General features: G+C 32.3%; 1 protein-coding gene across 17 annotated transcripts in view; it reads left to right on the forward strand.

Annotated features, from left to right (window-relative positions):
* Positions 1-17,908, forward strand: part of LOC138304901 (muscle calcium channel subunit alpha-1-like) — a 160,074-nt gene that overhangs the window by 123,570 nt on the left and 18,596 nt on the right. For 12 of the 17 annotated variants that reach the window (XM_069245285.1, XM_069245273.1, XM_069245272.1 and 9 more), the window contains 21 exons: positions 211-415; positions 839-959; positions 1,496-1,650; positions 2,166-2,284; positions 3,013-3,119; positions 3,713-3,914; positions 4,324-4,453; positions 5,131-5,190; positions 5,617-5,723; positions 8,597-8,684; positions 9,069-9,176; positions 9,550-9,602; positions 9,935-10,081; positions 10,477-10,678; positions 11,030-11,188; positions 11,506-11,616; positions 12,269-12,352; positions 16,224-16,346; positions 16,729-16,794; positions 17,137-17,228; positions 17,500-17,665. In XM_069245285.1, coding sequence (XP_069101386.1) covers positions 211-415; positions 839-959; positions 1,496-1,650; positions 2,166-2,284; positions 3,013-3,119; positions 3,713-3,914; positions 4,324-4,453; positions 5,131-5,190; positions 5,617-5,723; positions 8,597-8,684; positions 9,069-9,176; positions 9,550-9,602; positions 9,935-10,081; positions 10,477-10,678; positions 11,030-11,188; positions 11,506-11,616; positions 12,269-12,352; positions 16,224-16,346; positions 16,729-16,794; positions 17,137-17,228; positions 17,500-17,665 — 2,605 coding nt within the window. The remainder of the gene's footprint in view (positions 1-210; positions 416-838; positions 960-1,495; positions 1,651-2,165; positions 2,285-3,012; positions 3,120-3,712; positions 3,915-4,323; positions 4,454-5,130; positions 5,191-5,616; positions 5,724-8,596; positions 8,685-9,068; positions 9,177-9,549; positions 9,603-9,934; positions 10,082-10,476; positions 10,679-11,029; positions 11,189-11,505; positions 11,617-12,268; positions 12,353-16,223; positions 16,347-16,728; positions 16,795-17,136; positions 17,229-17,499; positions 17,666-17,908) is intronic. The other 5 variants (XM_069245278.1, XM_069245291.1, XM_069245289.1 and 2 more) reach the window with 3 other exon arrangements.

Below are 17,908 nucleotides of genomic sequence, written 5' to 3' on the forward strand. Positions count from 1 at the left end.
TGAATTGTTTTGTTGATCTTAACCCACATTTCAATATACCAAACTTGAATTTTCAAAGAACTTGGCTTACTTCAGAAATAACGGAATGTTATTGTAAATGTGTATCTCTGATATTATTAAATAATCAAAAACAGAATACAATGAATGATTTTATTTCTATTTGTGTTAACATTGTACAATGACTAATTTTATTTCTATGTTTCTCCCCAGATACTGGTCGTCACTGCGTAACCTTGTAGCTTCCTTGTTGAACAGTATGAGGTCTATTGCCAGTTTGTTGTTACTGCTCTTCCTATTCATCGTCATATTTGCCTTACTCGGAATGCAGCTGTTTGGTGGGAGATTCAACTTCGACGATGATAAACCTCGAAGCAATTTTGATACGTTTTATCAGTCCCTACTCACAGTGTTCCAGGTCTGATTTCAATGATTTCAGATTAAAAAATGTACAAACCAATCGGTGATGTAGAAATAATATGAAAGTCAAACAGTGTTGATAAGTTCTTGAAATAAAAAGTTTAACATTTGATTATTTAGAATTAATTACCATGCTATTAATTACTTAATATACTTACACATACTTCATTGATTCAAACACGTGGACATAAATATATATATATATGTATTGACTAATACATATTTTTCTATCTTCTCTTAATATCATATGTTCCATTTGTCAGGCAAAATGTGATATTTAGAGGAATGTGAAATAACACCTGAACAAATTTTCAGTCATTTTCATGAATTTTCAAGTTAAAAACCCAACTAAGGACAAATGATTTGTTTTAATATAGTTGTTGCATATTACCTTTTAATGTAGTTTGATTGGCTTTTGTAGATTTTGACGGGTGAGGACTGGAATGTTGTGATGTATGATGGGATACGATCCTACGGCGGTGTCAATCAGTTTGGTGTGATTGTTTGTCTGTACTTTGTCTTCTTATTCATTGGTGGTAACTGTATCCTTTACAGCAAATATTCTCAAACCTACAGGACTCACACCAGATTTTACTGTACTGTGTATTTTTGAAAATGACAAAGATCATCTTTATTTTAATAAGCTAATTATATCAGAATGAAATTAATTTAAAAGTAAAATAGGTCAGTATCACATTATGATGATTTTCAATATTGTAGCAAAATACTTTCCATAGAAATATAGGTCATAGCTACTCGGAGTAACTTATGTACCAACAGATAGTTGAAATATTATCGTTGTATCTGAATTAGTATGAGGCATACATATCTCTTTTTTATTGTTTTAGTCAATTAGCTGCAAAATGTTTTTTGTTTTTATAAAAAATGACTGGAAAATCAGGAATATTTTTTTGTTTGTTTAAGTTTTTGTCTGGTATTGAAATTATATGGTAACCTTGTACAAAATATTCATCAAGTAGATTTAAGCATTCTGTATTTATTGTAACCCTGTAATTTTGAACAGGAATGTAATTAATGAAATGACCACATTGCTCCGTTATAACCTTAACTAACCCAGATATCTTACTAAATGTCTTCTTGGCTATCGCCGTTGATAACTTAGCTGATGCCCAAAGTTTGACTGAAATTGAGGCGGAAATGGAGGAGGAGAAACAGCGATTACGTTCCATTAGGTCAAAAAGTAGGACACCCGAGGGTGGAGAAAAAGAAAAGGTATGCTGTTGAAAATATCTTGCCCAGCATTACAAAAATCTTCCATCTGTAGACATTTGTTGAAGCATTGATCAATATGTTAAGATAAAATTTGAGCATCAACTCCAGTAGTAAACTCAAGATTGGTAATATGTATGTCCGTGTTTGCTGAAGTGTAGTGAAATTTCTATTATATTGGCAAACAAGAATGTTAAGATATCACCTTTTCAATTTTCAGTCATGTGCAATCAAATCTTAGTTCACAGTTACTATTGATTGTAATTGATTTTCTATGTCAATATGCAAGATTTCATCCCACATATTTTATTGTTATAAAATGGAAAAATTTAACACTACTTCAAGTACTAGTTTAACTTTTAACCTTGTGTGATCAAAAACTAGTCAGTCACCGTACCATAAAGAGAAATTAAGATAAATCTCTGGGATAATCTTTTGACAGTGAATGATATTAATGAATTTTTGGACATTACTTGTCTATTTTTGAATGTTTAAAAATAATAAGTATTTATCCATAGCAGACCGAAGAGGATGAAGGTGTTGGCATGAATGAAGATGGTGCTGTAGAAACAGATGAAGACGGCTTCCCTAACAAACTGTCTCGAAATCCAAGCAACAGGTCCAAGCGCTCCATCAGGTAAAATGTCAGCAAGCTGTCTTCATCACCTGCCAATTCAAATTAGAAATCTTTTCTCATTTGCCATGGAAAGAGAATATTGTTTTGAAATAAGAAAGAGTTATTTATGAAAAGCTTGAAGTCTGATTTCCCTGTTGGCTTTCATGCTAAAATCTGTTTAGTTTGCTTGATTTTACAATAATTAAAACACAATTTTTCTTTTCTGATTGGTTGACAAGAATCGTCACAAGCAGAGTTAATTAAGGAACTACTATTCTCAGGTTTCAATTATGAAAGTCTGATTTAAATGTGTAAAAGTTCATGCTGTCATTTTGTCATTGGTTTAGTGATTTTTCTGTCAGGTAGCAGGAGTAAACTTATTTTTAATTTTGAATAGATTTGCTAATTTTCTAACTATGAATTCTAGGGATAGAACCAAATTTTAAAAAAATCCACTCGTTCAAATTTCTTGTAGTTTATGTTTCTGTCAAATAAAAAAAATATTTTGCTATAAAGACAGCTCCTTTGTTTTCATAGTTGTAATCATGAGTATATTAAAACAACAAAGTTTGTTTGATATGTGAATTCATTGTAACTACATAACCCTTATCAAGCCACGATTTTTACACCTAAAATGATTGAAAATATCCAATCATTGGAAGGAACTTGCCTCAAATTTTTAATTTTGTGCATGTAACGAATACAGTATGAATATGTGCTGATTAGAATCATTTGAATTGTGTTTACAGAAAGGAAGAGAGTCCCACACAGGAACATCATGTCAGAATAGACCTGGACAAAAAGGAAGGAGACGAGCAGGGTGAATACAGGGATTCCAAACAGATCCCTATAGACGGTGGGCGAAGGATACTCTTAATAATGAAGGGGGAAGGGGGGCTGTAAAAGGGAGGGAAACAAGCACGGTGAATATACAGGGATTCCAAACAGATCCAAGATGCCTATAGACGGTGGGCAAAGGATACTCTTAGTAATGAAGGGAAAGGGGGGGCTGTAAAAGGGAGGGAGACAACGGGGTGAATACAGGGATTCCAAACAGATCCCTATAGACGGTGGGCGAAGGATACTCTTAATAATGAAGGGGAAAGGAGGGAGGGCTGTAAAAGGGAGGGAAACAAGCAGGACGAATACAGGGATTCCAAACAGATCCCTATAGATACAAGACGGAGAAAACATTTATTAAAGGAGGGGAAATTAGAGTGTTGATAACAAAATGTTAATTACTCTGTACAATTATGTAAAGTTTTACCAAAAAATCAAATTATTTTTACATGTTAAAACAAATGAAGTATGTAATATTCTTAGGTCACAAATGTATTCAATGACGCAGGTGGATTTTGCATTTCCACCATTGGAGACTATGGGAGAAATTTGAATGCTTTAGTGTCTGTGTCCTGTATTGTCAATGTCCTTTGCTTTTTGTCACTGTAGATGTGTTGTATAACTTTACAGAAGAGGATGAGGAAGAGAATGATGGAGAGGTGACAGAGGAAGACGACGAGATTGATGAGGATGAGGAATCGGCACAGACTGCCTCAGCACGACCTCGTCGTATCTCAGAGCTCCACATCCCCGACAAAAAGAAGTCCATACCAAAGACCAGATCACTGTTTATATTCCATCATACTAACAAGTACATACAATTTGTTTCATTATTGTATAGTCAAACATTTCTTAATATATGAACAATTATGAAATTTTAGTAATTTTGGATAGTCAAGCTTCATCTTGCTTTCATTTCTTAATATATTCACAGTTATGGATTTTATTATTATAGATTTATCTTTTTTGAAGTGTTTTTCATATTCAACCAAAATTTTGTGAACTACCGGTAATCGTCTACATGTATATAATGTTTAAATAATTTATTATTCTTTTATTTATACAGCAAACTTTGATTTAATTTTGATTTATTCAGCTTACAAAATTGTTCTGATAGTTAATGAACATATTGATTTGTACATAAGATATCTACAGGAAACATTTGTATAATGATATGTATATGTCGGTAGGACCTATAATTGTATATTTTTCTCCTACAGGTTCCGTGTGATTTGCCACACCATCGTGAATCACTCATACTTCAGTAATGTTGTGTTAGCTTGTATCCTTATCAGTAGTGCCATGTTGGCAGCGGAGGATCCACTTCACTCAAAATCTGAACGCAACAAGGTATGACTCTCTTCTAGCTCTGCTGGGGGTCACTTCTATCGATCAAGTGCTGTCTGGGGTCTAAAAATGTATGTTTCAGTGAGCTGTTAAAGTGAATAGTCGGGCAAAGGAAGGCTAAAGTCGATAAAAATGGTGTTTATATATTAAGTATAATTTGTTATGAAATAGGAAAATAAAACCACCTATCAATATCACTCCACAGGAATCCGAAAACGTCCTCTCGTCCATTTGACATTCACACGCATCTTCCCTTTCAGAATTTATTCTTAGAACTGTTCTAAATTTACATGAGGCTTTTACATAATTTCAATGGTCAAAACTGGACAATGTAAACAGAACTTGACCGTTGTTTTGATATATTAGAATTTTTGGTAGGCCAATGAATGCATTTAGACTGATTTCATTGCCCGACTATTAACTTTAAAGAACCTTACAGAAAGAATTATTACTGTAGAGCAAACAGTACATTTTATCTTGATTATTTGGACTAGTTTTGAAAATGCAAATGAATCATAATTCTTTCCTCAGACATTTAGGGTTAACTTATGCACACATGTTGTTGATATGTTAATTTACTTGGTTAATAACTCTTTTCCCATTTATAATTTCATGTGGTTGTTCAAGAAATTTTCAAGGAATGTGTGTTTTGAAGTTTCACAATTTCAATTTTATTTCAGATTTTAAATTATTTTGACTACTTCTTCACATCAGTCTTCACGGTTGAAATCTTCATTAAGGTGAGTGACAGACTATTATGTTTTAAGAACTTTAACTGAGTCCTGACATCCATACAGATCATGTTTTGTATGAAGTCCATCACATCTCATATGAAGTTAAAACTAAAATTTTTTAAAGGATAAGGAAAATTTGCAGGTGACGGGGCCGTTTTTTCGCAATTTTCAGAATTCACGATATATATTGCCCATAATATTATTACATCATAGTTAATTTCTTATTTTTAGGCACTTACTCAAAAATATTGAAAGAGATTAGATAAATGCAGAATACACAGGTACAATGCCTGTTAAAGTAGCAGTAGGAAGTTAGTTTATTAGACAACAGGATATTTAGCGTCAGAGTTTTGTCGGCGAGAAAATTGGTGAATAAAAAAAATGTCATTGACTTGTGTAATTCAGTAACCTGTAAGTTTGTTTGTGTTTCAGATCATCACATACGGCCTAATTCTACACTCTGGCTCCTTCTGTAGAAGTTTCTTCAACATTCTCGATCTGATTGTCGTGGCAGTGTCACTAGTGTCATTCATGTTAGAGTAAGTAAAGCCTCTATATCCAGGGAATGAAGTGAAGTCAAGTTACTTTAAATTAAACTGAATGTTTAGAAATATGTTTATTTTTAGCCATTGGAGATTAAATGTTTACTGCTTTACAACCAAACAAATGTTCATTTTAGGCAATAGGGGCCAAAATGTTTAGGTCTTTAAAATATAATATATTTCATATTTATGCAGTTGTGACTGAAGGTTAAGGATTAAAAATTTTCCTTTAGTTAATCGTTACTAAATGTTCATTTTCGCCAAATGAAAGTAAATGTTTAGGTCTTTAAAACAAAGAAACATTTCCTTTTCCTGCCAGTTGTGACTGTTGTTTATTACTTTTAAAACCTAACAAAGTTTATTTTTGAGCTATTAGTAACTAAATGTTTAGTACTTTAGTTTAAAACCAAGCAAGGCAATGTTCATTTTATCCGAATGAAATAATATTTAGGTCTTTAAAAACCAACAAAATGTTAATTTTTGACCGAATGAAAAAAATATTTAGGTCTTTAAAAAATAAAAAAATGTTTAGGTCTGTTAATTTTTGACCAAATGAAAAAAAATGTTTAGGTCTTTAAAAAAAATCCTAGTTAGACAGTTGTCACTGAATGTAACAAAGTAACTAAATATTTAAGATGTTTTACATGCTGCTCCTGACGATTATACAGGAGTATTTGTTTTCCTGAAGCAAAAGGTCATAGCTGTATTACTGATAATATTAATGTTAAGTTCGTCATTTAGTCATTTGGTGCTTTGATGCATGTAAAATGGTGCTAAATACAGCACAGTTGGAGTTGCTGATAGCTGTTGACTGCTTAGTGTTATTTTTTTAGGAACTTGGTGTCCTCTTTTCTAAGATTTTGTTTGAAACACATTATTATCTAGTTACTAAGAAAAGTCCTAGAAAGCACATGAACAAATATTTGTTACTTTTACCAAGAATACATTCTGTAATTATCTAATTCAATGGAAACATTTGTAATCATACCCCACTACCTATAATTATTTCATATTGGGATCCATTTTCTACATGTGAGCAAGTATTATTACAGAACACATCCTTCATATAAATATTCTGTATTTGCATATTACAGAGTTATCTGCCCTTGAGGGTAGGTATTGATTGTGACATCATGTGTTTCAGCGGGTAATGTCATATTTTTCAGAGAAAACAATAATAGTTGCACTCACAAAATAATGACATCACAATGATACCTACAAGAAAGGGAGATAACTATGTAATATGCAAATACAGAATATTAATAGCAGTGTTTCATTTCCCCCTCCCCACCCCCTTATATTTATCTGAAATACCTGTAAAACCCCTACGCAGGTCCATAAGAGAATAATACACAATGAATCTAAACTAATAATGATAAAAAATGAAGAGAATGCAAATGACATATGGAGTGCTAAGATGTTTCTGTCTGTAAAGATTGGGAGTAATATACCAATAATCAAATATTACTGCTATCTCTATCTTACAGAACAATGCCTACCAGCTCATTTTTTATGTATGAATTCTCACAAAGGATACCAGAGTCTTGTACTGTTTACGTGCCAGTGCGCGTATCCTCGCCTGCTGACGGGTGCTATATCTCAACAAAATCTGCCCCATACATAATGTACACTCGTACATGTCCCTGAACTCTCTATATAAAGTCCACTTCCTACCCATTTCATACAAACAAGACCTTGTGTGTTTAAGTCATAACTACAGAACAATTTTAGTTTTTTTTTGTGCACATATTAGTTGTATATTGCATAGCAACTGGTTTGCGCACTTAAGTTATGTTTAGTGCTCAAATTATTGGATCAGCTGAACCTCATCAGCTTTAATCATCAGATTCAATTTTAATCATTTGTTGATTTAGCAAAATACTCCCACTACGGATTTGAACTTATTAAGTTTAGTAAACAGATTCCAATTACCCACCATAAGTTCCATAATTACACAGATAAAAACTGTGTGATAATTTTCAACTCAAAATTACAAAAGATAAATTGTCACATTCATTGTGAAATCCACTGATGTTGGATACTGTGTCATCATATTTCTTCAAGAAGCTTAAGTGTACCAATTGTCTATCTATATGCACCTTATTGTATTACAACAGGAGAATGATAGTAAAAGAGAAATATTAGTAAAATTTTAATTGCATGAATCATGACACTGCAAAAATTATGTCAAAACCATATTTTCTCACAGCGTACTAAGATAATTTTGTTAAAATCTTTATAGGTACCGTATCTTACGTGTGGTATGAATTTATGTATTATTATCTTGATAGAATACTGAATCATATGAATTATATGGACCAGAACTTTTGCACAATTCCCTCCCATTCTGATATTTGTTGGAATACTCTTATATCACATTTGGCTGTTGATGAATCAAAGATACACGAGCTTTCAGCCCTCCTTCATATAGTCGTATCCTCATTACAGCATTATAATCATGTAGCATGATACATATTTATATATTGCATTGCTGATGGTATCCATGCTATCTTCTTTGTCATTTAAATCATACTTGGTGATTATATTAATGTATCTTTTCTCTCTCAAGTGAATAGACACTTAACAGAAATTAAAAAATTCCTTTTGACATGTTTCCTCGACTGATGAACACAATTTAGTTTTAAGTTTTTGTGGTATTGTACTGATTATTTTTTTTATTAAAAGATAGAAAGATATACAAAGTAATTACATCTTAATTCTTATGTCAAAACCTGCATTAGAATGTGCAGGTTTCAAAAGATTACTAGAAGGAGGTGTTTAAACTTTGGATAAATAATTTTATATATTTTAGATTGATACATATGTATCATTTTGGATGTATGTATAATATTGGTCGTGTATTTTTACAGCAATCAGGCTATCTCAGTGGTGAAAATTCTCAGAGTGTTAAGGGTGTTACGTCCTCTCAGAGCCATCAACAGGGCTAAGGGTCTCAAGGTATGTAAAAAGTTAGAACACCTTAAGCTTAGAGTTCCATTTAAAGTCGGTATGGGATAAAAACAATATGAGGGTTTCGAGATCTCAAAACGTATGTTTTATTGTTGATTAGTCCTACCTTTTTTTTTACCTTTTGGTGATTGTAAAGTCATATTTGAAGTGATTTTTGAGACACTATAATCACAAGAAGGTAGGATTAATCTACAGAAAATGGTACTTTACCAAAAGTCATTCTGGAATACTGAAACCCACATATAAGCATAATGACTGAAAAGCTTTTGACCGAAATGGGCTTTAAATTTCACAATCATTATATGCAATTTTAAAGGCTGTATGAGGAAACTGAATGTGATGATATTAATGCTACTGATCTCGTCTTTACAGCATGTGGTACAGTGTGTGATTGTGGCAGTGAAAACTATCTACAACATCATGTTGGTCACATTCCTCCTCAACTTCATGTTTGCTGTCATTGGTGTACAGCTCTTCAAGGTATGTCAAGGTTTCATCACGGTGTTATAATCCACCATCATTGTCAGATACTTTTTTGTTCAAAATTCCCCTTGTCTGTGGTCTAACGTCTGTCACCTTGCTGTGCAGTCGTCTACCCTCAGTGTACCATTGTTTCTCTGAATGTAATACAGTAAATGAAATGTGTTAATAGATTTTGTAATTATATACTAGGTTACCTTTTTGCAATAGTTAGCAGAAAATTAATCTTTGAATAATATTGTACATTGGAGCAGGTTTGGAAAATGAAAGCGAATTGTAAACTACATATTGTTCTCACTAACAGGTTTTTTTCTCTCTCTGTATATAGCTCTTATGAATTTGGAAACATTACTTTATTATTTTTTAACTTCAGGGTAAATTCCACCATTGTACAGACAACTCCAAATTGACAGAGGGAGAGTGCAAGTAAGTCATGATTTTCATTTGTGATAAGAAACCATTAAGCCTTCTTTATTCTATAAAGATTATAATTAGACTTTTGTATCTTTTTTCAGGTTCAAAATAATTTTAATATTCTAAAAAGAAGAATGCAAATAAAGTACCTCATGCAGGAAACAATCCATTCACTGTTCTTATGCAATCTGCATTCACATTTCAGGACATAATTTAATCTTTATATTTAAATTATCATTTCGATATTTATAATTAGGAATAGACAATTAGAGCAAAAGAGCAATTGCATTTTAATTCTTGGTATTATTGCTGTTATGAATGTTAAATGTTTTGAATTTCCGTAGGGGCTGGTATGTGGATTACCCAGACGGAGACATCAACAGCCCTGATAAAAAGGAACGAGAATGGGGCAACAACGATCTCAACTTTGATGATGTGACAAGTGCCATGTTGACATTATTCACAGTTGCAACATTTGAAGGATGGCCAAAGTAATTGCCGTCTCTAGATCCTAATTACTAATATTTAATTATCTCAATGGTAGAGCTTAATGTATAAAGATGTCATGAAATTTTATTGCCTAAAATGTGGAAGATAAAGTACTTTTCAATGAGATTAGGGAGAATCATGTTTTGTTTCTTAATATAAAAAAAAATACATAAAAAATCTGAATATCTGTGGTCACTGAGTTGGTTGTTATAATATTTACATACAATATTTTATACTGTTGCATACATATGATAAAAATATCATTTTTCAAATATGAATTTTAGAATGATAAAACACATTTACTACAGTATTAAATACATTAACCTAATGATGTTTTTCTCGTTCTGTAAGACTTCTGTTATGAACTCTTTCCTAAATGCACTTTTTTTTCTTTCAGTTTGCTGTATATAGCTATTGACTCGAATGCAGAAGGTCTAGGTCCCAAATACAACAACTCGCCTGGAGTCGCCATTTTCTTTTTCATCTTTATCATTGTTATTGCATTTTTCATGGTCAACATCTTTGTAGGTTTTGTCATCGTAACATTTCAGAATGAGGGAGAGCAAGAGTATAAAAACTGTGAATTAGATAAAAACCAGGTAACTTATTTTAATTTATTATTACAGAGTGTCTGCTTTCTCAGCAAACTGATAAAAATCATTGATAACGGCAATTGCTTAAAATGGTTCTAGTTAAGAAAGAGTAGGCAAAAAGAGTAGCCATGTTGATAATAAAAGATTTGTTTCAGTCAAATTTCAGGATAAGAAGAAAGGGAGTTAGATATCTGTTTGTGATTCCTGTGATTTATTTGTTTAGAATGAAACTGATTTATTTATTTAAAATGGAACTGATTTATTTAAAAAAGATTAAAGTGTGATTTATTTTTTAAAAATAGAAAAAATATATTTCATAATTGATTGTAAGTCACTATATTTCTTATTTTATTTCAGCGTAAGTGTATAGAATTTGCACTGAAAGCCAAACCTATACGGCGCTATATACCAAAGGCACGGTGGCAATACAAAATATGGTGGTTTGTCACATCTCAAGCATTTGAATATGCTATATTTATACTCATCATGTTCAACACTGTCATCTTAGCTATGAGGGTAAGTTGAAGAATTGAGATTATTGTGTAAAAAATATTTTATAATTTTGTGTTAAAAGTTAATGTATTATGAATATGATTGAAAAGTGAGCAATATAAAAACGAAATTCCATGTTTCTTGAAGAATAACAAATATATTTCATCAGGTGGGGTGAAAACTCTGATAAACAACACATATTTTCACCATAAAACCTTTATAGACAACATATATTTTCACCATAAACCTTATATTTCACTTTGAAAAATGTAATAAAAGTATCTACCTCAGAAATAAGTGTTGATGGATATTAATTTGAAAACTTTTAAATTCCTTTTCAGCATTATGACCAGCCAGATTCCTACTCTAAGGCTCTGGACTACCTAAACATGATCTTCACGGGAGTCTTCACAGTCGAGTTCATTCTCAAACTCATGGCCTTTAGGTTTAAAGTAGGTCTAACAATATCTCAAAGTAGTCTTAATTCAGCTTATGAAAGTGTGTGAAAAAGCATTTTCCAAGCAAGTCACAACAAAATTTTTGTGAATTACTTTACTGATAGTGGAATATGCCTTTTATAGATTGGTTTCAATTACAAAAGAGATTTTTGTGTCACCTGCAAAGCAAGGGCGACACTTAGGTATCACTATGTCGGTGTCGTCGTAGGTGTTGTGTCAAACAGTTTCCGCTCGATAACTTAAGCATTTATTTATTGTCCGATTACAACCAAATTTGGTATATTGCTTTATATCAATGAGATCTTTGATGGGTTCGATACTGGTCAAAATCCATCAATATTTACAAGAGTTACGGGACTTTATAACTTCACCTAATGATTAACAATATTTTCAACTGTAAATAACTATTTTTTGTAATGCTGTGCAGGCAACACATCCACTTCCGTGGAATTCTTTTGAATTGTGAAGAATGTGTGTGGTTTGAAAATTCAAAAGCAAATATTGCTTCTTATTTGATATAATTACAGGTTTTTTGGTTTGTTCTGAACTAACTTTTTTACTGCCTCAGGGTGAAGGTTTCTGCATTGATTGATATATAAAATGTATATACATGTATCTGGTATAATTTTATTCTTCCCCTTTTCAGAACTATTTTGGAGATGCTTGGAACGTGTTTGATTTCATCATCGTGTTAGGAAGTTTTATAGATATCATCTACACAGAAGTCAATGTAAGTGAAAAACTCTTTAAATTTCTATTTCTACTTTCACTTTTGTATAATATTGTGTGAGCTATTCAGTTAGAGGGTTAACGTGTGCTGTCGTAGGTGATGGGATTGGTCGAGGTCACTTGTGTGATTCACACTTGCAGATTTCACAGGGCAGTGGTAGTTTGCATTTTAGGAGTCATTTACTCTTCTACAATTTATCATAATGAAATAGAATAAAGATAACTGTAAGATTCATCATAAATATTTTTTGCTTTATACTACCAAATATAGAAATTGAAGAACATTATGTATTCCTCATGTATATGATAAATTTGAATTAATTTACTTAGATATTTGGGGAAAATAACTTTATCAGTGATGATTAATTCCACTATTATTAAATTTGATGTTGAGCATGATTTTCTAACCAACCTAATTTTAGTCTTAACAAGATAATATTTGAATTCAATAACACTGCATGGTATTGCTTTGCGGCCAGTGGATCGATAATGGAGACCTTGTAAGGATTTTACTTTGTATTGTTCACCAAGTTTTTTAATTGAGTGTCGTTAGAGCAGGGGAATGATGCCACCATGTCAGCGTGCCATGTCACACATTGTCATCGCTAGATAGTGTTTTTTTAATTATTATAGCTAGACTTTTTTTAATGAATTTGATTATGCTTGGATAGGTGTTTTATCACCTTTTTGTCACAACACTAACATTCAGTTTTACACCTCGTTTTCAACATTTCATCTTACTAATAGAGAGCAAAGGTTTGTGGATTACTTTAAACACTGTGGTCTATAGCATTCATTCTTCTAGCACAAATTTGTAAACCTATGGTCAACCAGCATGCAGTATAGAGCCGGACAGATTGATGTACAGTCCTATAGCATCTGTTCAGCAAGCTTACAAGTCGAGCATGCTTGTAGACCCCTTCCAGCATGGTGTCTCTCACTTTCGTGTCAGAAACCATGTACATTCTAGTCCCTAGAATCCCCATCTCTTCTGTTTTGTGTTTCGTTCAAGCAGGCCTATTACTATTTCTTGTAACTACATTAAAAGTCTGCATGAACTTTGTCAGGTAGCTCCAACTCTTGTCAGTCTATCTACATCATCTCTCTGATTCAATGTTGGTACTCTCTTAAAACTGTAGGAACAATGTGCTGTCTTGTTACTCCACTAATGGTGGCCTTCTGTCTCACTGTCCACCTCTGGACTATTTCTTCCATATTAACACACTTAGTGCTACAAAAAGTGCCAAGGTGATGACTTTAGGAATCCAAACACACTTTTATTTATTTCAAATATGGCAACAATGATTGAAGTTCTTCCTAGGCCAAATTATTAAAATATTTTTTATTCGTTGTGTCATAAAGTTAATTATATTCTGTTGTTCTGCAGAGGTATCTTTCCTAACTACTTGTGTGCTGGTGTTAATTGTTACATCAGTCGTTTGCATGAAAGATCAGAGTCCTTTTCTCAAAACGACTTGATATCACTTTCATGTGACAATCGATACCAGAGACCAAGGAAAGATACCTCTGCATTATACAAAGCAAGGAAAGATAACTCTGCATTATACAAAACCAAATAACATTATTTGTTATGCACTTGATTAGATTTGTTCACAAATCTTCTGATTGATATTTTCCACATGAAAAAACTTGAACGAAACACTGCAAAGATGACTTTATTGGGATGTTTGCATGAGTTCTACAGATGTTGTACAATCCTGTTGCTTATGGAAATCCAGGCATGTTCACCATTGCCTGGCTATAGATATATATATATATTGTCCAATTTGCATGATGCTACATTCCCCATCAATATCATGACTTATTTTACAGAGTTTAGATACGGTATGATTTGTATGTATTTTCTGTACTTGGAAATATATGGATGGTGTTTAGTGAAGTTAGCAGCAATACATTATAATATTGGTTAATCTATGTTGGTACTTGGACTATAACCTGGGACAAATATAGCATGAATATAAGGATTTACTTTCAGTTTTTGTCTTGTATGTCATATACTCCAATATAGCTTGTATTATTATATATATTTATATACAGGTGTGGAAATTTTGCTACATTTTCATTATATTGATCGTCAGCTAAATGAAAAAAATCCTTCAACTACAAAGCTATACCTTACCTTGACAAATTTGTGTACATTTTATACTTAAACGTAAAAGTGTATCCATTTATAATTATATTTTCACAACAGCGAAATATCATCAATAAATTCTCATTCTCATGTCTTGTTATTTGTATCAAAGTTTTGAAAAGATTGCGAGTCTATATTTGAATTTCTTCTATCATAACTGATGACTCTTCCTGAGAAAATAAAATGATTACTATGTATCATCTAAAACTGAAAGTAGGATGTCATTAACTAGTACATGAATATCAATTAGAATAGGACATTACCTGGAATATACTGGGGCATCCCATTAACTTTGACACATCATTAACTTGAAGGTGATATGGACATATACTATATATATAACATTCACTGAGAAGGAATGTCAATTGTTGCACTAGGGGTAAATAAGAAAACGTACTTAACACTAGTTGATCATTACAAAAAGTATTTTGTATGATAAAGATGCTCCACCGCTGACAAATGGTGTATTTTCTCTATCAGAAACAGGAGCAGACGAATTAGTATTTTTCTTTAGTTACAAAAGTAACTTACTTTACACCATTATTACTGCAAATTTTGAACTTCTAATTTTACTTCCAGATAAAAATATTAAAAATAATTAATTGCATCCCGAAAAAATTCCTTGGCACAATGCCCTATATGGAATGGGGTACTAATTGCGCATGCACCAAATGCAAAATAAATTATTCAATATTACTTTTTGTGGTTATACATGATTTAACACCAAAAATTGTTCAAATGATGAATATGGTTTATGCTCTGTGGGCAGTGGAGCATCTTTAAGTTATTGATTTGGGGGCATTGATAGGAACGAGAAAGTGTTTTGAATGTAAAATTACTAATTTGGGGGCATTTGTGGGAAATATCTACTAATCTTGACCTCTAACCTTTCCTGTAATTTTCTCACATAGAAGTGAAAAGAACTGTGTAGTTATTGGAATCAGATCAAGTGATATATTGTAACTGTACTAAACACTGACCTATTTTACTATTCAGACAAATCATCTTTGTTTTGTTGTTGTGTTAAATCATTAGGCATTTTTAATGTTGTAAATTTCTACTCAGCTCACTGTAAATCCTAGTTTCAAGGATTGTAATGTTCTACTTTTTATATCTCAGTTTTGTGATAAAAAAATACTTGTCTGATAAAATCAAGAAGTAACTTTTTTTGTTTATTTAGGAAAAAATCCTTTTATTGTTGTATAGATAGGGGAAATTATGTTAATTTTTATTCAAATATTTAAACAAGTAGAAATTTATTTTTAGAATAGATGTGTTAGATTTATGGATAACAAATATGTTTTCGATTACTTTGAAATATGGAAACAAATTTTGTAAGAAGAAAGTGATATATGTACAGATAAATACTGCCTCCTTTTTAACAGTGTATTTGATATCCAATATAAAAACTTTAATTTGAAACAGCGAGGTTTGTACTAGAATTTACATTTGGTATCATATTTCATAACTTCATCTGCTACAAAAAAGTAATGTTTGGAAAAGAAACCTTAATGAGAGTTGGTGGAAACATATGTCCGAGTATGTATGATAACTTATAGTAACAGCTCCTACCCATTCCTTAATTGTCTTGTTGCCTTCGGAATAATGCTTGCGAGATTCGCTTGCAAAGTGCTTGCAAATATAACAAACTAATAATGGAGCCAGTATTATATCTGCCTGCCATGACTTGTGAATAACAAAGCCATGTTTTCTGTTACAGCCTGGACAAGGAATTATTAGTATAAACTTCTTCCGACTGTTCCGAGTCATGAGGCTTGTGAAGTTATTAAGTCGAGGAGAAGGCATCCGGACGTTACTCTGGACGTTTATAAAGTCCTTCCAGGTATAGTGAAAGCAATACCGAACTGAGTGTCACATTGATTCTGTAATTTACATAAGTTCATTGACACTTATGATTACAGGTAGTATTTTGATGATCAATTTATCTATTATACGCCAATTCCGGGTTAGATGCTTCCTAATTTTGTGATTTATACATCTTAATTATCATTAGTTTGGTCCAGGCTATTAACTCGGTTAACCTTGAAGACGCATTTTGAAGATTTTGTTCCAGTATAAATTATGAAATCATGTTAATTTATGCATTAATGCTGTTTTAAAAATTTTTGTTGAGACATGTGTTAAATTATGTTAATTTATGCATTAATGTTGTTTTAAAATTGTTTTTTGAGACATGTGTTAAATACCTTGTTGACCTATTTCAGGCTCTACCCTATGTAGCACTGCTGATCGTTATGTTGTTCTTCATCTATGCAGTAATTGGTATGCAGGTAAGTGTGCCGTAGCCCATGTCTGGCTTGGTTTGTCAGTAACTAGCCTAGACATGATCAAAGTGATCGCTTTATTCTGTGTCGCCTTTGAAGCCAAGTCTAGACATGATCAAAGTGATCGCTTTATTCTGTGTCGCCTTTGAAGCCAAGTCTCAATTTATCGGAAATAAGATTTACATACCTCGTAGTCTAATTAAATAGACATAAACTGTTGCATTATTTTGAGTTAGTAAGAATTAACATTGACAATTTCTAATTTATCTTTAAAGACAATAAACTGATTTATGCATATTTGAAAGAGATGTATGCTTTAATTTATATTTCTTTATCAATACCTTTCAGATGTTTGGTAAGATTGCTAAAGATTCGGATACTCAAATCCACCGAAACAACAATTTCCAGACGTTTCCACAAGGAGTGTTAGTCTTATTTAGGTAAGATAAGTCACTCTCAATAACAAAGGGTGTTGTGATTGCAAATGAGAGTAAATCTATTATCAAAATTGCCATTGAAAATGAACATGAAAATCACAGAGAGCTAGCTGTGTCATCCTTGGCTTTTAGAACTTAATTGTCACTGAGTTATATTAAGTTCCTTAAATAAGCTAGTCAAAAAATGAATAAGGTATATCACATTTTTAATCTAAAGAATAAAACTTTGACACGTTTTGACCAGATGTTTGAAGAGTTTTGTATTTGTTGATAGGTCGGCTACTGGCGAGGCGTGGCAGGAGATCATGTTGTCATGTATAGACAAACCGTCAGCCAAGTGTGATCCCGACGGAGACCCACCTCCAGCACCCGACGCGACATGTGGCAACAACTTTGCATACTTTTACTTCATCTCATTCTACATCTTGTGTTCCTTCTTGGTCAGTATTTTGGAGATTCATTAATTTAATTACACTACACTTAGTAATTCTGCCATTATTATAAACAGCGTTATCTGCTCTTGTGAAAAGTGATTTCAATTTCCAAATATTTTATTGACAAAAGATGTTATATGTCAATAGGATTAGACATCAGGCATAACCTATCTTAGTCTTCTCCAGAGAATTGTGAAAAGTGATATTTGCCTTGTTCCGACATTCTGTTTACCTATGGTTTTCCTCTGT

The sequence above is a fragment of the Argopecten irradians genome, chromosome 12, assembly GCF_041381155.1.
Source record: "Argopecten irradians isolate NY chromosome 12, Ai_NY, whole genome shotgun sequence".
In the NCBI taxonomy this organism is placed as follows: domain Eukaryota; kingdom Metazoa; phylum Mollusca; class Bivalvia; order Pectinida; family Pectinidae; genus Argopecten; species Argopecten irradians.